Raw genomic sequence first — 22,208 nt, 5'->3', positions numbered from 1 at the left:
AAAACACAAAAACAGTACAATTTACTTTTCATTTCAAATATTCATTGAATATTTCAGTAAATTTCCCTTTAGAAATGCACTCACTAAAGGTTTTGAGTTTGTTCTTCCATAAGATATTCCAACACAATAACGAACAAGTAGGAACCCTAATGATCATTTTTTTTAAAAAATCTAATACTTAGAAAACTTTTTCCTTCATAAATTATAATTAAAAATAGTTTTTAACTCATTGTCTACATATTTCAAAATGTCCACCTACCAGCCAGTGTTTCCCAAAGCAATAGACACAGAACTCAGAAGAAGATTGCACTTAGATTCACTGAGAACTGCATCATGGTTTGCAGCAGGGGCAATCACCACAAACTCCCGCAATCCATACCTTAAAAAAAAAAAAAAAAAAAAGAATCACTGCTATTAAACAAGGAAAACTTAGAGTACAAAAATTTGTTATTTAAAAACTTGAAAAAATTTCCCTGAAGGAAGTTTAGCAAGTCACATCTGAACTACAGGTGTTTCTCTCTCTCTTTTTTTAATGGCAACTGACAATAACATGAATTTCCTTCATTTAGCAAAACACTTCCATTATTCACCTATTTCCTCTTTATTCTTGACAAATTAAAAGCAGATTGCAGAAATCACACACACACACACAAAAAGAACATTAACAGTTTTGCCTTAAAATTTTCCAAGACTTAAAGCTTGTTTTAATTAGCTGATAACATTAAGTCCACTGGTGTGGAAAGATAAAGTTTGATAAATTCCCTAAATGGTAGAGAATCAGCCATCATGTAGTTGTGCTAAGTGTGAGGACATGGTTTATTCAAGTATCCTAATTAACTATTTCTTGTATTCTTTTACTCAGTAACACATATTAGATAGGCATCACGAAATATCAGAGAATCACTTACTCTTGCTACAGTATCTTGCTATGAAAAATGAAAACTTCTCACTTAGTTGTCAAGTCCTTTATACAAATTTGTGGTCAAACTTTATAAATATATAAGGTCAAGTTAGTGATTTTGCCCACTGAAAACTTCTGTTCTATTCACTCCTCAATGTATTTTTATTTAATGGCTTTTTTATGTTAATTTTTTTAAGTTTATTTATTTGAAAGAGAGAGCGAGCAGGAGAAAGGCAGACAGAGAGAGGGAGAGCGAGAACCACAAGCTAGAACCCACATGGGCTAGAACCCACAAACTATGCAATCATTACCTGAGCCCAAGTCAGACGCTTAACCAACTGAGCCACCCAGGCACCCGTTTAATGACTTTTTTTAAAATAAAGTAATTTATGAAAGGGATTATTCATTTGCCTAATTTATTTTAACTCTGGATATGTAGAGTTGTGAATGCTTATTTTTATGAACATTCTCAAGAAGTCCCCCAGTGATAAAGATTACAAAATAAAAATAGTCCAACCCATAATCTGTTTCTTGTTTGGATGACAAAAATTCATTTCATCTTTTCACCTTCCCTCCACCCTCCTACTCCTGAAATCAAAAGTAGATATGCAGAAGCAGCATTCAATACTGGAAAGAACCCAGAGCTGTGATGTCTAAGCTCTAAAGGTCTTTAAAAATATACTTTTCTCTTTTTTTAATATCCTTGTAGGAAAGAAAACAAAACAGGTGAGCATTTCCCCACATGCCATCACCCATACTGTGCAACCAGTCAACAGTTCTTACTTACTCTTTCAGAAATATTATGTCCATGTACTCACCCTACCCTCAAATGAGATTATACTAAATACAGTTTCTGTACCTCCTTTTCAAATGCTAATCCCCTACTGATCAGTACTCTATCTCCAGTTTTATGTGGTTGCAACAATACTACCACTCACTGTCTATGTCTACAATTGTAACTGTGTGTGCTAACCTCCCGTAAGTTGCTGGGTAAAAGAACATCTGTATCTTTAACACTGATAGCTGCTGCCTAACTATCTTCTCCCTCTCCACATACAAACTGTTCCATTGTACACTCCCAATAACAATAAAGAAGCCAAACTGAACTGCTTCCTGTATATCTGCAATAAACTCACTTGTGTCCTCCATGCCTTTGTTTACTCTAACTGGAATGTTTCCCCTCATTTTATCAATATCTGACTGATACTTTTTTGAAGATTTACCTCAAATACCATCCTGTCATTCCATTAAATATGTTCTCTACTCCGAATTCTAATATGTTTTAAAATTTACTAGCATTATTTTTGAAAGATGAATATATACCACTGATTTACTTTCCATACTAGACCTACTTGAAGCCTGAGATGATGTCTTCAAGTAAGCAAACATTTAAATGGGGGTTTTAAAAAGTGAGCAAAACCAACAACAAAAAACAAGCAACCAGATTAAAAAGTGAACTAAGAACCTGAACAAACATTTCTCCAAAAAAGATATACAAATGGAATATAAGCACATGAAAAGCTGTGGGCAACATGACTAATTTGGGGGATTAGGGAATTGTTATTTAATGGTTACAGAATTTCAATCTGTGCTGACAGCTCAGAGCCTGGGCCTGCTTCAGATTCTGTGTTTCCCTCTCTCTCTGTCCCTCCACTGTTGGCACTCTCAGTCTCTCTCTCTCTCTCAAAAATAAATAAACATTAAAAAAAAAATAAAAATTAAGAAAAAGGGTGGGAGATGCCTGGGTGGCTCAGTTGCTTCTGAGCATCTGAGACTCTTGATTTCGGCTCAGGTCATGATTTCATGGTTAGTGAAATGGAGCCCCGTGTCAGGCTCTGAAATGACAGCACGTAGCCTGCTTGGGATTCTCTCTCCCTCTCTCTCTGCCCCTCCCCCACTCTCAGGCTCTCACACTCTCTCACTCTCAAGATAAATAAGCTTAAAAAAAAATTAAGTATGTATTTACTGACACAAAGGTGATCATGAAATGCTAAGAATGTAGATCAGCATTATGTATGGCAAAATCCAATTTATGAAAAAAATTCCCAAACTGAAAGCACAAAAATGCATATACATATAACAGACATACTCATAAAATACCCAGATGGACATATCCTGTATTTCCCGTATTAGTAAGTATGAGATGCTTTAGCCCCCTTGTTTTGTGTGTATAGACATAGGAGGGATGTGAAGGACAGAATGGGAAAGGTGAAGGGGGAATAAAATTATAAGAATCATTAATAAATCTTCATATATCCTACAATTTCTAGTCTAGTAATTTAAATGTATTAGGAGCTCAAATGTATAAACACAAATAAAAATCCTACTATGACAAGTTTTAATAATAGAACTGTTTTATCGAACAGATTACATATGCATATACTAAATACTAAATTTAAATATAAATGTGCCTTAGCATCACATTTTCCAACAGAAAAAGGTAGGATAATCACTCATTTTTATCTATTTTAACATACATTTTTCATTCTTGCTCCAATAAATACTGAAAATAATGACAAATAATTAACTAGTACCTGATATACCTATTGTTTATCTTACAGAGGAAAATCATAAAAACATACCGTCAACTTTGAATGCTACCATTTTACATCTCTGACATGTAGAATTTCTTTCTTACTTTAGAAAGAAATATATTCAGAGCCTCTGAATAGTATAAAGAATATATTCATAAAATACTGGATCACCAAAAACACTAATGATAAATAATAAAAAAATTTCTTAGGCATATTTAAATACCTAGCATATACAAAATACTTGAGAAAAAGGAGGTGATGAATAAACAGTTTCTTTTTTCACTTTTATCTTCCCAGAGATGCTTGGATACTGCAATCTTCATTTCTAATTTATATTCTATTCAGATTAATTCTGGTAAAATCTAGCAATTTTACACAGTATAGCTCCACTTCCTCCCCTCTTCCTCTGTGCAATATTGTCATATACGTTACATGTTACATATATGTTATAAACCCAACAATGCAGTGTTACAATTATGGCTTAAACAATCTTATAGGGTTTTTAAAATTATTATTAAAAGAATATCCCTTTAGGGGGAGACTGGGTGGCTCAGTCATTTAAGCATTTGACCTCAGCTCAGGTCATGATCTCACAGTTCATGAGTTTGAGCCCCATGTCGGGCCCTGTGCTGACAACTCAGAGCCTGGAGCCTGTTTTGGATTCTGTGTGTTTCTCTCTCTCTCTGTCCCTCTCCTACTTGTACTCTCTTTCTCAGAAATAATAAATGAATAAACTTTATTTAAAAAAAAAGAATATCTCTTTTCATTTACTGGAGTATTTCCAATGCTCTTCATTCCTTCCTGGGGATCCAAGTTATCTATCACCTCTTTCCTTTAATACTGCCTATTAGGTAGGTCTCTTGCAATGAATTCTGTCTTTATGACAGTGTTGTTATTTCATCTTTTTTTTTTTTTTTTTATGATGGTTTTCCTAGATACAGAATTCTTGGCTGGTGTTTTTTTCTTTCAAAACTGAATGTATCACTGTGCTGCCCTCTGGTCTCCAATGTTTTCTCTGCAAACAGTATTGTTCTTTTGTACATAATGAGTCATTTTTGTCTTGCTTTCAAGATTCTCTTTGCTTTGGGCTTCAGCAAGTTGACAATAATGTGTCTAGATGTGGTTCCCTGTGTTTATCCCACTTGGAATTCATTGAGATTCCTGGGTCTATAAGTAAATGTTCTGTTTTGTTTTCATTGAATCTAGGGAAGTTTTTGGCCATTATTTCTTTGAGTATTTTTTTTTCCCTGTCCCTTCTCTTCATCTGGGACTCCTATTATTACAAGGATGCTTTGGAACACCTGACAATGACCCACAGATCTCTGAAGTTCTGTTCACTTTTCTCTAATCTTTTTTCTTTCTGTTCTTCAGATTAGATAATTTCCACTAATCTTTCAAATCCACCAACTCTTCTGCCATCTCAGACCTGCTTTTGAGCTCATTTGATGAAAGTTTATTTCAGTTATACTTTTCAACTCTAGGGTTTCCATTCAGTTCTTCATTAGTTTTTACTTATTGAGATTTCCTGTTTTACTCATTGGTAGCATATTTTTAATTCTTTGGATGTGTTTACAACTGCTTTGAAGTTATTGCTCAATCCAACATCCGGGCCCACTAAGAATAGTTTCTACTAACTTTTTTCCTACTTCCACACGGGTCACACTTTCTTGTATGGCCTTGTATATCTAGTAATCTGTGGTTAAAAACTACAATTAGATAATATATTGTAATAAAACCAAGTCCTGTTTAACTTTTTTGAAGGTTCTTTTTTGTATTTAGTAACATGTCCAAATTTAAATTGTGCAATCTGTCTTTCCCAAGATGTTTAGCTACTGATGTCTCTATTCACTCATTTTATTCTTGTCCTGGCTCCCTAGGAGCTACGGACTGTCAATATAGCTTAGTAGTAAGCCAGTAATTGGGCACAGAATATGCTCAAACACCTGAGACCATTAGACTTTCACTTTCTGCTAACTGATCTGTTGGGGGAAAGGGGGCTGTATTTGAAGTTGCGCCCAGTTCTCAAGTTTGGGCTCTCTTGCATCTCCCCTGCACGTTTGTAGTTTCCCTATCATATAGGGATGTGTGCGGAATGTATCCAAACTCTTCTAAGGCTCTCATACATACAGTAGCTCCCTATTAAATTTCTGACTAATCCATCACTTGCTTTGAACCAGGACTGCAATCCTGGCCTAGTTCACATACAGCTTTTCCTCATCCACTCACTCAAGTCTGCTACTTTTAAGATGGCAGAGCCACAGGGTTTTTGCCCTCCACCTACAATCAACTAACAGAACTGATAGTTCCATCCATGACCAGCCTAGACTGGAAAGCCAGTTCTCACCAACACAGACTGAGAACAGGGCAGTAATAGGAACAGTCACAGGCAAAAGGGCCAGAAGATACACCCATCTTAACTGAAACTCTAGAAGTTTTTCAAAAATAAATGCTTCTCAATTTGCTGTCTGCCTTTGTGCAATCCAGTACTCTAAAATGGTTTCCAATTTCTTTTCTTTTTTTTTTTTCCTGCAGAGGAGGAACTGCCAACTTATGTCATGTCCCTGTTACCAGAAGTCTTCAGAACATTTTTGCTTTTGAAAGAGTAAGAATATTTTATGGGTCCTTACAGCTATTCTAAAATACCGTTCTCTCAAAACTATCAGGTCCTTTTACACATACCTCTCTCTGTAGCCAATTAAAAAAATGCATTAAAATCACAACAATAAATATATTTTAAAAGCCATCATAATACTCAACTACACAACTTACAAGATTGTAGGCTATTTCTTTGTGTTGTTGCTGCTATTCCCTTAAAGTGTGGTCGAAGCTGAAGTTCGTCCAAACACTAGACTAGACAAAGGCAAAACCACAAAGACAAAATTCATCATGAATTAAACCCAGCTGTACTTTCAGTGTATTTTTCAAGCTCAGTAGAGCCTCTCAGGCATATAGCATTTATGCTCTCACTTTTTGTATTGTTCTCATATTGCTGCTGTAACAAATTACACAAAATCAGTGGCTTAAAACAAATTTATTATCTTACAGTTATATAGGTCAGAAGTCTGACAAAAGTCTCGCCACACTAAAATCAACTTGTCAGCAAGACTGTGTTCCATTTGGAAGCTCTAAAAGAGAATTCATTCCTTATCCCTCCCAGTTTCTAGAGGCTCCCCTCATTCCTTAGCTCCTGGCTGCCTTCTCCAGATCCAGCAATACAGGCCAGGTTCTCATATTACACTACTCAGACACTGACTCTCTTCTGCCTTTTTTCCACTTTTAAGAACTCTGGTGATTTCACTGGGCCCACCCTGATAATCCAGGACATATCTCCCAACCATGAAGTCAGATGATTAGCAATCCTAATTCCATCTGCTCCCGTGATCCCTTCTTGCCATGTAACCTATGAAAGTAGACATCTTTAGGATGTAGGGAGGTTCATTATTCTGCCTACCATTCCTTCTTATTAAAACCTCTGCTCAGTAAAGACCTCATAAATTTACATTTAGGCATAAATGTCCCCTAGGTTAACATCTTTATCATTTTCAGGGATACTTATTTTATAAGGAGTAACAATAAAGGGAATAAACCTCTATTGATGGTTTCAGAAATCAGCCATTAGAAGATAAAGGACAAGTATATAAGGAGGTAGACAGAAGTATCCAAGAGACCACATCATTAAGATCAATTACCTTGACTAGACCACAAAAATTGATCATGGCCACATATCTTTTAAAAACCAGTTTTATAAAATACCCTTTAAAAAGTTAAACAGGCTTAGAGCTAATCTGGCAGGTGCTTGATATAAAAATTGAAACTGCAAGATTTCAAAGTACTAGACAAATAAACTATCAGAACTAAGCATTTGCCATAAATGCCAAAATTCTACTTTCTAAACTTTGATTTGAAAATGTAAGTTAATCTTATATTAGTTTTATCTCATTCTGACAGGGTCCACCTATGCTAACTGTATATGTACACAATGTATAAATAAATATTTTCCATAAGTTTTCAAATTTTCAATGTCATTGTTTTAGTACTACCTTTAGTTTTTTAAAAAGGAAAATGTTTATAGGTGAATACTTCTGTGTATGTTATTCTTCAAGTGGTAAGAGAAGCATGATAAGTAAATAATAGTCTTGAAAACTGCAGAATTTTAAACAATTATAATTTTTAAATTCTATTTAAAAAAACAAGTATAAGAACATTATAAAATCTTAAGTTGTCATTATCAATGCTCTGCTGCTATACTTGCAGGTTTTAAATTCTTGATTTAAGCACTACCATCTCTACAAATGCTCTTGTTCTGACTTGGATGTCTTTTTAAACAACTTTACCTGGTTTATTCTCACTGTCTATTAGGATTCAAGTGAGGTAGTACCTCTTCTGAAAACAATTTCCCAACATGACCTGGATTAAAAGGAGGCACCTCCTATGAGTTTGAATCAAGCCCAGTGCTGCCTTCCATGACACCATTTATCAATAATGCTGCCACTGTTCCCTTATCTAGCCTCCTACTAATCCCAAAGTATACTAAGCTAGGGATCATATTGTATCCTTGGTATCTCAGTATCTGGCTCACAGTAAATGTTTAACAATAATGTTTGCTGGATTAGAAAAACTACATATCCCTTTAACACAGTTAATTTTCAAATAATTCTCAAAAGTTTGATTGCTGGCCTTCTAATCTTTATGAAAGATCAAATTTTTAAAAATGGAAGCAGTGTGGCACACTGGCAAGACACAGACCCTCCCCTTCCCCCCAAACACACCTAAATACCTTATAAAATATGACAATGTTTAAAAATACAGAGCTGAACTGCAAGGTTGCCTGGGTGGCTCAGTCGGTTAAGCATCTGACTTCATCTCAGGTCATGATCTCGCCTTTCGCAAGTTTGAGCCTGTGAGCCCTGTGAGCCCTGAGTTGGGGGGCTCTGTGCTGAAAGCTCAGAGCCTGAAGCCTGCTTCAGATTCTCTGTCTGCCTCTCTCTCTCTCTGCCCCTTCCCCCCTTGTGCTCTCCTTCTCTCAAAAATAAATAAACATTAAAAAAAATTTTTTTAATACATAGCTGGATTTCTTGTAAAAAGGATGACAGAAACAAAGTGGGAACTGAAAGGCAGAAGTAAGCACACAGGTGATTCTGACGAAGCCCAGGGGATTACAAACTCTGGATTATAGACCCTAATAGCTAGGAAATGGGGATTGGGATTTTACAGGATAAGCCTTTTAGCTGCTAAAAGCCTGTTAGTATGACTCACAGAGATGTCTTCAAAACTGACCATGCTCTAACAGATTCAAGAAATTGAGGATTGTAGGGGCGCCTGGGTGGCGCAGTCGGTTAAGCGTCCGACTTCAACCAGGTCACGATCTCGCGGTGAGTTCGAGCCCCGCGTCAGGCTCTGGGCTGATGGCTCAGAGCCTGGAGCCTGTTTCCGATTCTGTGTCTCCCTCTCTCTCTGCCCCTCCCCCGTTCATGCTCTGTCTCTCTCTGTCCCAAAAATAAATAAACGTTGAAAAAAAAAAAAAGAAAGAAATTGAGGATTGTAGAAGAAATGTCTGTGTACATCTGCGAATACCATGTATTTTATCCTAGTAGTGACAATGTGAATTATGTAACTCTGAGACTGATAAGGTATACCCAGTCCAGGGGAGGTAGTCTCGGGCATGCATCCAGGCTAGGCTATGTCTAAGAATACCCCAGCCTCATAACAAATATAAATAAAGTAAAGTATGGAAACTATAATTTCAGCAGCACATTACTCAGGTATTACCCTCCACTATATCCTTGTTTATAAAGCACTGGGAGTAGGAAGCTGCCTATCTTTTCAATGATGTCATCAATCTCTCCACAAACCATCTTCCTTCTATAACCTACAGATTTATTCAAGCACTGTATGTACATACTTTCCATCAACCCAAGCAACACAGAGGTGGTAATGTTCTGAATGGCCCCTCAGGGATATGGGTGTATATATCAGGCAAGAAACTGGAACTGAGACTTCTGCTTAAAGCCCAAACCCCAGAAGGGACCACTACTTCAATGAAATGAAAACTTCATGCCCAGAACGTTTGCATGGAAAATTCTACCAGACATTCAAAGATAACATCAATTTTACACAATCTCCAGAAAACAGAACAAAATACTTCCCAACTCATATTATAAGGTCAGCGTTTCCCTGATATCAAGATAAAGTACAGTAGTCCCTTATCAATGGTCAATACATGCCAAGACTTCCAGTAGATGCCTGAGACCACGGATAGTACCAAACTGTACATAGACTTTTTTTCCTATACACACATATGACAAATTTATAAATGAAGCACAGTAAGAGATCAGTAACAATAACTAATAATATAACAGAACAATTATACTGTAATAAAAGTTTTGTGAATGTTCTGTCTCTCTCTAAATATCTTATTGTACTATACTCTCTCTTCTTGTGATGAGAGATGATAAAACGCCTACATGATGAGATCAACTGAGATGAATGATACAGGCACTCTGACATAGTACTAGGCTGCTAATGACCTTCTGATACATCAGAAGATCATTTGCTTCTGGACTGCAGGTGACCTGAGGGAGCCGAAACCATGAAAAGCAAAACTGCAGGAGGATAGTGGGGGTACTACTGTATATGATAACTACAAACTAATATTCCTCATTAATACAGTCATTAAAGTCCTCAACAAAATAACAGCATATCAAATCCAGCAATACATATAAGCACAAATACAAATTATACCACAAAAAAAGTGTAGTTTATCTTGGGAACATATAGTTAGATATCCAAAAATCAATGTAAACAAACACCATATTAAAAATCTAAAGAAACAAATGATCGTATCAATTTAAGCAGAAAAAGCATTTGACAAAATTCAGCATCCATTCATGACAAAAACTCAGCAAACTAGAAACAGAATTTTCTCAACCTGATAAAGAGCATCCATGAAAAATCTACAGCTAGCAGTACACTTAAAGGTCAAGGACTAAATGTTTTCCCTCTGAGATCAGGAACAAGGCAAAAATGTCCACTCTCACCACTCCTATTCAATATTTTAGTAGAAGTCTTAGCCAGTTTAAAAAAGCAAGACACAGGCAGCTCTTTCTGCCCATGGGTCCTGTCCCCATGCTTTAATAAAATCACCTTTTGCACTAAAAAAATAAAAAGGTGAATTATAAATAAAAAGGCAAGAAACAAAAGGGATTGTAAAGAAAGAAATAGAACTATACCTGTTTCACAGATGTGACTATTTACCTGGAAAACCAAAAAGACACTACAAAACTCCTCCTAGAACTAATAATTGGATTTCATAGTCATGGAATACAAAATGAATGCACAAAAATCATATTCCTATATACTAGCAACAAAGAGCTGAAAAGAAAAAATTTTAAAATACCGTAACGATAGCACCTAAGAAAAAAAGAAAGCAATAATTATGTATAAATCTGATAAAACAAAGAGAAGGAGCTAAGATGGCAGAGTAGTAGGAGGACCCTATGCTTGCCTCTTCCCTTGAACACAGATAAATATCAAATCATTCTGTACAATCAATCTGAGGACAGAATAAAATGCACAACCAGAGAGAGACAAGAGGCAACATCATCAAAGTTAGGAGGAGCAGAGACATGTTTTGGGGGAGAACAGCACTATGGAGGGGGAGGGAGCCCTGGTCACAGAGAGAGGCAGGACAGGTGAGAGACAGAGAGGGAGAGAGAGAGGGAGGGAGAGAGGGAGGGAAGGGTACACACAGGGGATCACACAAGGAAAACACTTCCTCAAAGCCACTGACTGGGAAAAGGAGAGGGGCTGATTACCATGAGTTTTTATAACCAGTGGAGCTCAAAGACTGGAGTTTTAGAAGTCTATGCCATGGCTGGTACTGAGCCCTGAGGGTGCTGCAGTGCTCCTGTGGAGAAGGAGGCCAGAGAGCCCCGGAACAGATGGCGCAATCTGAGGATCCCTGGGAAGCAGTGGGAGAGATGGCTCCCCTTTCTTGGAGCACATCTGGAAGAGGTAGCATTGCTTCTCCAGAGACAAAAGAGCCAGCAGATACCATTACACTCCCCTACCCCTCTGCTCCTATGGAGAAGGAGGGCAGAGAGCCCGGGAGCAGATGGCACGATCTAAGGTTCCCCTGGGAAGCACTGGGAGAGATATTTCCCCCTTTGTAGAGTACATCTGGGAGAGGTGGCATTGCCCCTCCAGAGACAGAAGAGCCAGCAGGTGCCATTATGCTCCCCTACACCTCAGCATAGGTACAGAGACACTGGCTGAGGGTGGCTAATCTGGACAGTAGCTCTTTGCTGAACTTTACTCCAAACTCCACAGCCTCGTGCTTTTGTTGAACTGCCCCTCTGGGACAAACTTGCATCAGTCCCAGCATGGCAAAACCCTCCCCAGAGAACCAGCACAGGTCCTTGCCACAGCAATTCCCTAAAATCTGGAGTTTTAAAACTCAGCTGGCATGGCTAGGAAAAACATGTGTGCACCACCCTGCCAAGCAAGAAGATGGCTCAGACACAGGGCGAAGGAAGCGACGTTGAGGGAAACTTGGGACACACAAGGGGAGATTGCTTGCCATCTGGGCGGGCTTCCTGAATAGCAGTGAGCACAAACTCTGCTCTCAGGGATAAGGGAGAGGGCTGGCGCCATTTCTCACTCCTGGACCTCAGCATAAACTAACCTCAGTAAGCAGACAGTACCAACAGTGGCAGCACCTAAACTATTTACATCAAGACCCACTCCCCTGCCCTCTACAGGTGCTGCTTTTCTTGGGCAAGTGTTCCTGAGAACCAAAGCAGTGACCCCTGCCCTCAGAAGACCAGCACAAACCTCCTGTATGTCTACTGACTACAGAGTTCTGTAAAACTTCAGCTCTAGTGGGAAAATCATCAGGTCTCTTTTAACAAGCACAACAGAACATGCCTAGTTAAAACTTGCCATACTCTAGCCAAAGTCCAAGCACTCCCTACTGCATGCAAGGAGAAACTCTGCAGAGGACTGACCTAGGGAAAGAGCAGCCAAAACACTGCAGCACAGTGCACACAGCATACACCAGAGACACTTCCCTGAAATACCAGGCCCTGGACAGTATAAGACCTCTTCATAGAGCCATTACTCTCTGGAGCAAGAAACATAACAAGCTTTCCTAACACACAGAAGACAGAGACCTAACACACAGAATATGGACACAGGGATCATGGCCAGGGATCTAATCAAAACAGATACAAGTAATATGCTTGATCCAGGATTTAAAACAATGTAAAGATACTAGCGGGGCTTGACAAAACATAGAAGACACCAGAGTCCCTTACCTCAGAGATAAAAGACCTAAAAACTAGTCAGGCTGAAATGAAAAGTGCAATAATTGAGATTCAAAACCAACTAGATATAAGGACCACACGATGGAAGAAGCAGAGGAATGCATAAGTGATATAGAAGATAAAATTATGGAAATGAAGCTGAAAAGAAGAAAAGAAGATAAAATTATGGAAAATAATGAAGCTGAAAAGAAGAAAAGAAAAATACCAGCATACAAATCCAGGAGGCACTGAGAACTCCCATCAACATCAATAAAAGCAAGCCAACATCAAGACATAGCATAAATGTGCAAAACCAGAGATAAAGAAAAAAGTCCTAAAAGCAGCAAGACAAAAGAAGTTCCTAACCTACAAGGAAAGTTTTTAAAAATAAGGTTAGCAACAGATCTCTCCACAGAAACTTGGCAGGCCAGTTACCCATGTGCTGAATGAGAAAAATATGCAGCCAAGAAAACTATCCAGCAAGGCAGCCATTCAGAACAGAAAGAGAGATAGAGAGTTTCCGAGATAAACATAAACTAAAGGAGTTCATGACCACTAAATCAGCCCCGCAAGGGAACTCTTTGGGGGTGCCTGGGTGGCTCAGGGAGTTAAGCGTCCAACTTTGGCTCTGGTGATGATCTTGCTGTTAGTGAGTTCGAGCTACCCATTGGGCTCTGTGCTGAGAGCTCAGAGCCTGGAGCCTGCTTCGGATTCTGTGCCTCCTTCTCTCTCTCTCTGCCTCTCTCCTGCTCACACATGCACTCATGTGCTGCACGCTCTCTCTCTCTCTCTCTCTCTCTCTCTCAAAAGTGAACATTAAAAAAAATTTTTTTTTACATAAAGGGAACTCTTTGAGTGGGAAAGACAGACCAAAAGCACCAAAGATTAGAAAAGAACACAGGGGCGCCTGGGTGGCGCAGTCGGTTAAGCGTCCGACTTCAGCCACGTCACGATCTCACGGTCTGTGAGTTCGAGCCCCGCGTCAGGCTCTGGGCTGATGGCTCGGAGCCTGGAGCCTGTTTCCGATTCTGCATCTCCCTCTCTCTCTCTGCCCCTCCCCCGTTCATGCTCTGTCTCTCTCTGTCCCAAAAATAAATAAACGTTGAAAAAAAAAAAATTTAAAAAAAAAAAAAGAAAAGAACACATAAAATCTCCAGAAACAACAAAAAAACAATAAAATAGCACTAAATTCCTATCTATCAACAATCACTCTTGATATAAATGGACTAAATGCTCCAATCAAAAGACATAAGGTGTCAGAATGGATTAAAAAACAAGACCCATCTTTATGCTGCTTACAAGATACTCATTATAGACCTAAAGACACCTGCAGATTGAAAGTGAAGGGATGGAGAACCATTTATCATGTTAATGGACATCAAAAGAAAGCTGGAGTAGCCATACTTATATCAGACAAACTAGATTTATTTTTAAAATTTTTAAGTTTTTTTAATGTTTATTTTGGAGAGACCAAGTGAGACAGAGCACGAACAGGGGAGGGGCAGAGAGAAAGGGAGACACAGAATCCGAAACAGGTTCCAGGCTCTGAGCTGTCAGCACAGAGCCCAACACGGGGCTCGAACCCACAAACTGTGAGATCATGACCTCAGATGAAGTCAGATCCTTAACCGACTGAGTCACCCAGGAGCCCCAGACAAACTAGATTTTAAACCAAACACTACAGCAAGGGATGAAGAAAGGCACAATATCATAATAAAGGGGTCTATCATAATAAAGGGGTCTACCCAACAAGATCTAACAATTGTAAATGTTTATATCCCCAACCTGACAGCACCCAAATATATAAAACAATAAATAACGAACATAAAGGAACTCATTGATAATAATAAAATAAGAGTAGGGAACTTTAACACCTCACTTACATCAGTGGACAGATCATCTAAGCAGAAGATAAACAAGGAAACAATGGCTTTGAATGACACACGGGGCCAAATGGACTTAACAGACATATTCAAAAATTTCATCCTAAAGCAACAGACTACACATTCTTTTTGAGTGCACAAGGGACATTCTCCAGAACAGATCACACACCAGGTCACAAATCAGGTCTCAACCAGTACAAAAAGACTGAGATTATGCCATGCATGTTTTCCAACTACAGCACTGTGAAACTTGAAATCAACCACAAGAAAATATTTGGAAAGACCACAAATACATGGAGGTTAAAGAATGTCCTACTAAAGAAAGAATGGGTTAACCAGGAAATCAAAGAATAAAAAAAAAACAAACAAACATGGAAACATACAATAATGAAAACACGATGGTCCAAAACCTTTGAGACACAGCAAAAGCAGTAATAAGAGGAAAGTATACAGCAATACAGGTCTACTTCAAGAAACAAGCAAGATCTCAAATATGCAACCTAACCTTACTCCTAAAGGAGCTAGAAAAAGAAAAACAAATGAAGCCTAAAGCCAGCAGAATAAAGAAAATAATAAAGAATAGAGCAGAAATAAATGTCATAGAAACAAAACAAATCAAACAAAAGAAAACAAAAACCGTACAACAGATCAAAGAAACCAGGAGCTGGTTCTCTGAAAGAATTAATAAAATTGATAAAAACCCCGAGTCATATTTATCAAAAACAAAGAGAAAGGACCCCAATAAATAAAATCACAAATAAGAAAGAAGAGATCACAACCAACACTACAGAAATACAAACAATTATTAGAAAATATTATGAAAAATTATATGTCAATGAACAGGGCAATTTTCAAGAAATGGATAAATTCCTAGAAATATATAACCTCCCAAAACTGAAATAGGAAGAAATAGAAAACCTGAACAGACTCATAACCAGCAGAGAATTTGAATTAGTAATCAAAAATCTCCCAACAAAGAAAACTCCAGGGCCAGATGGCTTCCGAAGGAATTCTACCAAACATTTAAAGAAGAGTTAGTACCTATTCTCAAACTGTTCCAACAATAGAAATGGAAGAAAAACTTTCCATCTCATTCTGAGGCCAACATTACCTTGATTCCAAAACCGGACAAAGACCCCACTAAAAAAGAGAATTACAGGCCAATATCCCTGATGAACATGGATGCAAAAATTCGAAACAAAATATTAGCAAATTGAGTCCAACAGTACATTAAAAAATCATTCACCACGATCAAGTGAGATTTCTTCCTGGGCTGCAAAGGTAGTTCAATATTCACAAATCAATCAACATGCTATACCACATTAATAAAAAAAAAAAAAGGTAAGAACCATAAATCCTCTCAACAGATGCAGAAAAAGCCATTTGTTAAAGTACAGCATCCATTCTTAATAAAAACCCTCAACAAAGTTAAGGATAAAGGGAACACACTTCAACATCATAAGGGCCATATACAAAAAAAACCCACAGCTGATATAATCCTCAATGCGGAAAACTGGAGAATTTTTTCCTCTACGGTCAAGTACAAGACAGGGATGCCTATTCTCACCATTGTTAGTTAATAAATTACTGGAAGTCCTAGTCTCAACAGTCAGGTAACACAAAGAAATCAAAAGCATCTCAATTGGCAAGGAAGAAGTCAATCTTTCATTATTTGCAGATGACATAACACTCTGTAGAAAACCCCAAAGACTCCCACCAAAAATTGCTAGAACTGATACACGAATTTAGTAAAGTTGCAGGATACAAAATCAACGTACAGAAATCTGTTGCATTTCTAAACACTAATAATGAAGTAGCAGTAAGAGAAATCACAGAATTGATCCCATATACAACTGCACCAAAAACCGGAAGATACCTAGGAATAAACCTAACCAAAGAGGTAAAGATGTGTACTCTGAAAGCCATACAACACTTATGGAAGAAACTGAAAATGACACAAAGATATGGTAAAACATTCCATGCTAATGGATTAGAAGAACAAATACTCTTGAAATGTCTTTGCTATCCAAAGCAATCTACACATTTAATGCAATCCCTACCAAAACACCAACATTTTTCACAGCACTAAAACAAACAATCCTAAAATTTGTCCAGAACCACAAAAGACCCTAAATGGCCAAAGCAATCTTGAAAAAGAAAAGCAAAGCTGGAAGCTTCACAATTCCAAACTTCAAGTTACATGACCAAGCTGTAGTGATCAAGACAGTATGGTGCTGGCAGAAAAACAGATACATAGATCAAAGAATGGAATAGAAAATCCAGAAATGGATTTGGATTTCCCAAAACTATATGTCAACAAATCTTCGACAAAGCAGGAAAGAATATTCAGCGACAAAAAGTCTCTTCAACAAACGGTGTTGGGAAAACTGGACAACAACACGCAAAAGAATGAAACTGGACCACTTTCTTATACTATACCCAAAAATTATTCCAAAAGGGATGAAAGACCTAAATGTGAGATAGAAGAACATCAAAATCCTAGAGAACAACCTCTCTGACATCAGCCGTGGCAACTTTACTTAGATACGTCTCCTGAAGAAAGGGAAACAAAAGCAAAAATGAACTACTGGGACTTCATCAAGATAAAAGCTTCTTCACAGCAAAGGAAACAATCAACAAAACTAAAAGGCAACCTTTGAACTGGAAGAAGGTATTTGCCAATGACATACCCAATAAAGGGTTAGTATCCAAAATCTATAAAGAACTTATCAAACCCAACACCCAAAAAACAAATAACCCAGTGAATAAATGGGCAAAAGACATGAAAAGACACTTTTCCAAAGAGGACATCCAGATAGCTAACAGACATATGACAAAATGCTCAACATCACTCATCATCAGAGAAATACAAATCAAAACCACAATGAGATACCACCTCATACCTGTCGGAATGGCTAAAATGAACAACTCAGACAACAGATGTTGGCAAGGATGCAGAGAAAGAGGAACCCCTTTGGCACTGCTGGTAGGAATGCAAACTGGTGCAGCCACTCTGGAGAACAGTATGGAGGCTCCTCAAAAAATAAAAAATAGAACTACCGTCCGACCCAGCAATTGTACTACCAGGTATTTATCCAAAGGATATAGGAGTGCTGATTCGAAGGGGCACATGCAGTCCAATGTTTACAGTAGCACCACTGACAATAGCCAAATTATGAAAGGAGCCCAAATGTCCATCAACTGATGAATGGATAAAGATGATGTGGTTATGTATGTATGTATGTACACATACATACACACATACACACTGGAATATTACCCGGTGGTCTAAAAGAATTAGGGGTGCCTGGATGGCTTATTTGGTTAATTGTACGACTTCAGCTTAGGTCATGATCTCACAGTGCATAGGTTCAAGCCCCACATCAGGCTCTGTGCTGACAGCTCAGAGCCTGGAGCCTGCTTCAGATTTTATGTCTCCCTCTCGCTCTCTGACCCTCCCCCAGTCATGCTCTGTCTCCCTTCCCTCTCTCAAAAATGAATAAAAGTTAAAAAAAATTTTTTTTTAAAGAATGAAATCTTACCATTTGCAACAACATGGATGGAACTAGAATGTATTATGCTAAGCAAAGTAAGCCAGTCAGAGAAAGACAAACATCATGATTTCACTCATATGTGGAATTTAAGAAACAAAACATAAACATAGGGGAAGGGAAGCAAAAATAAGATAAAAACAGAGAGAGACACAAACCATAAGAGACTCTTAAATACCGAGAACTCAGGGTTGCTGGTGGGGTGTTGGGTGGGGGGATGAGCTAAATGGGTGATGGACATTAAGGAGGGCACTTCCACATTAATGAGTACTGGGTGTTGGGACGTGCACTGGGTATTATATGTAAATGATAAATCAGTAAATTCTATTCCTGAAATCATTATTATATGTTAACTAACTTGGATTTAAATAAAAAAAAAAAAAAAAAAGAAATGGGCAGAAGACATGAGTAGACAATTTGCCAAAGAAGACATACAGATGGCTAATAGACATGTGAAAATATTCTCAACATCACTCATATCAGGGAAATACTAATGAAAAATTACAATGCGGTATCACCTCACACATGTCTAAATGACTAAATTTAACAACAAAGAAAACAACAGATGTTGGTGAGGATGTGGAAAAAGGAGGACCTTCTCACACTGCTGGTGGAAATGTGAACTAGTACAGCCACTCTGAAAAACAAAATGGCGGCTCCTCAAAAAGTTAAAAATAGAACCTACCCTACAATCCAGCAATTGAACTACCAGGTGTTTACCCAAAGGATACAAAAATACTGATTTGAAGAGACACATGCACCTCAATGTTTATAGCAGCATTATCAACAAAAGCTAAATTATGGAAAGAACCCAAATTTCCATCAACTGATGAATGGAATAAGAAGATGTGGGAGATATAGATATATATAGATATAGATAGATACACACACACACACACACACACACAGGAATATTACTCAGCCATCATTAAGAATGAAATCTTACCACTTGCAAAGACTTGAATGGAGCTAGAGTGTATAATGCTAAGCGAAGTAAGTCAGGGAAAGACAAATACCTTATTATTTTACTCATATGTAGAATTTAAGAAACAAAACAGATGAACATAAGGGGAAAAAAAGAGGCAAACCATAAACTAGACTCTTAACCATAGATAACTGCTGGAGGGGAGGTGGGCTAGATGGGTGATGGGTATCAAGGAGAGCACCTGTGATGAGTACTGGGTGTTGTATGTTACTGATTAAACGTTAAATTCTACTCCTGAAACTATGGTTACAACATACGTTAATTAACTGGAATTTAAATAAAAACTTGGGGGAAAAATCTAACAAAACATACAGGATCTATATGCTGAAAACAGTAAGACACCGATGAAAGAAATCAAAGAAGACCTAAATAACTGGAGAGACTATGTTCATCAAATGAAAGAGTCAGCATAGCAGAGATATCAGCTTTCCCTAAACTGTCTAAAGATTTAAGGCAATTACAATAAAAATTCCAGCAGCACTTTTTGTAGATATAGATAAACCAATTCTAAAACGTAAATGGAAAAGCAAAGGAGCTAGAAAAGCCAGAACAACTTTGCAAAGGAGGAATAAAGTTGTAAAGTCACACTAATTTCAAGACTTATAACAATAAAACTAGAGAAACCAAGAGCATCCAGACATATACCCACATAAATACGGCCAAATGGTATTTGACAGAGGTGCAAAAGTCAGTCAATAGAGAAAGGAAGCTCTTTTCAACAAATGATATTGGAACAAATGAACATTCATTTGCAAAAAAGGAACCCTGACCTAAACCTCATACCTTACACAAAAATTAACTTGAAATCGGTAACAGATATACATACAAACTGTAAAAGTTTTAGAATAAAACACAGGATTAGCCACATGGTAAAGTTAACATCACTAAGCGATTAAGTCATATTGATAGCATGTCCTTCTGATACGATGTGATGAAAATGGCAATTCACCTCTGTGGTATTCTTTGCAAAATCCCACAACCCAAGTATAACCATAACAAAAAGAGATACACCCAAACTGAAGGACATTTAACAAAATACCTGACCCAAACTCCTTAAATCTGTAAAGAAGATAAAAATTAAGGAAATACAGATGTTTTCAAAGACCAGAGACTAAACAAACTAAGGAGACATGATGACTAAATGTCTGGATCCTAAAACAACTTCAGTGGAAAAACTAGTTAAATGAAGTTTAACTAATAACAAGGGAGCAAAGTTAGTTTCTCAGTTCTGACACACGTATCACGGTGATATAAGCTATTAACAGTAAGGGAAACTGGTTGAAGGTATAGCAGATCAGTCTGTACTATCTTTGCAACTTTCTGTAAATTGAAAAAAATCAAAATTGTTTTGAAGTTTTCTTTGTTTTTGTTTTGTTTTGTTTTTTAAGTAGCAGAAACCTCTGTACCCTGGGGCAAAGAGTTCTTAAACACAGCATGAAACATGACCCATAAAGTAAAATACCGATAAACTGATAGGACAATACATCTATTAGAATACACCTAAAATAAAAAATACTGACATTGAGTGTTGATGAAGGTGAAGAGCAACTAAAACTCTCATACATTGCTGGTGGGAATGCAGAATTGTTCAGTCCCTCGGGAAATCAGTTTGGCCATTTCTGTTTTTCCTTTTTTTTTAATTAAGTTTTTGTTTTAATTATAGTATAGTTAACATACAATGTTATACTAGTTTCAGGTGTATAGTGATTCAACAATTCCGTACGTCACCCAGTGCTCATCATGACAAAAGCACTCCTGAATCCCCATCACCTATTTCATCCATCCTCCCACCCACCTCTGGTAACCATTGGTTTGTTCTCTATAATCAAGCATCTGTTTTTCAGTTTTTCTGTTTTTTTCCCCCTTTGCTCATTTGTTTTGTTTCTTAAATTCCATGAGTGAAATCATATGGTATTTGTCTTTCTTATTTCACTTAGCATTATATCCTCTCTCTCTCCATCTATGTTGTTGCAAATGGCAAGGTTTCATTCTTTTTTATGGTTGAATAATACCAGTGTCTGTGTGTGTGCACCACACACACCATATCTTCTTTATCCGTTCTTCTATCAATGGACACTTGGGCTGCTTTCATATCTTAGCTATTGTAAATAATGCCGTTATAAACATAAGGGTGCATGTATCCATCCCTTTGAATTAGTGTTTCTATTTTTAGGGGGTAAATACCCAATAGTGTGATTACTGGATTGTAGAGTAGTTCTATTTTTAACCTTTTGAGGAATCCCCTACTGTACTCCACAGTGGCTGAACCAGTTTACATCCCCACCAAAAGTGCAAGAGGATTCCTTATTTCTCCATATCCTCACCAACACTTACTGTTTCTTGTGTTTTTGACTTTAGACATTCGGACAGGCATGAGATGATATTCCCATTGTAGTTTTGATTTACATTTCCTTGATGATGAGTATCTTTTCATGTGTCTGTTGGTTACCTGGGTGTCTTTGGAGAAATGTCTGTTCATGTCTGCACATTTTTTAATCAGGATATTTATTTTTTGGTTGTTGAGTTGTACCAGCTTTTTATATATTTTTTATACTAATCTTTATCAAATATGCCATTTGCAAATATCATCTCCCATTCTGAGTGTTTCCTTTTAGTTTTGTTGGCTGTTTCCTTCACAGTGCAGAAGCTTTTTATTTTGATGCAGTCCCAATAGTATATTTTGGCCACTTCTTATAAAGTTAAAAATATGCACCTACCATATGACTAGCAATCTCACCTTAGGCATTTATCCCAGTGAATTAAAAATGTACTTTTATACAAAATCTGTTCACAAATATTTATAACAGCTCTATTCATAAATGCCTAAAACTAGAGGTGCCTGGGTGGCTCAAACATCTGACTCTTGATTTCAGCTCAGGTCATGATCTCACAGCTCGTGAGATCGGGCCCCACACTGGGATCTGTGCTGACAGCACGAAGCTTGCTTGGGATTCTCTCTCTCTCTCTCTCTCTCTCTCTGCCCCTCCCCTGCTCACAAACTCTTTCTCTCTCTCTCTCTCTCTCTCTCTCTCTCTCTCTCTCTCTCTCTCTC

General features: G+C 37.6%; 1 protein-coding gene across 6 annotated transcripts in view; it reads right to left on the bottom strand.

The window, feature by feature from the left end:
• RAB3GAP1 (RAB3 GTPase activating protein catalytic subunit 1) overlaps positions 1-22,208 on the bottom strand; it is a 113,636-nt gene that overhangs the window by 61,716 nt on the left and 29,712 nt on the right. For all 6 annotated transcript variants that reach the window (XM_040474928.1, XM_040474929.1, XM_040474932.1 and 3 more), the window contains one exon: positions 260-379. In XM_040474928.1, coding sequence (XP_040330862.1) covers positions 260-379 — 120 coding nt within the window. The remainder of the gene's footprint in view (positions 1-259; positions 380-22,208) is intronic.

The sequence above is a fragment of the Herpailurus yagouaroundi genome, unplaced genomic scaffold (genome assembly GCF_014898765.1).
Source record: "Herpailurus yagouaroundi ecotype Mexico unplaced genomic scaffold, PumYag 140, whole genome shotgun sequence".
NCBI lineage: Eukaryota > Metazoa > Chordata > Mammalia > Carnivora > Felidae > Herpailurus > Herpailurus yagouaroundi.
This window is presented reverse-complemented; position numbering and strand designations above follow the sequence as displayed.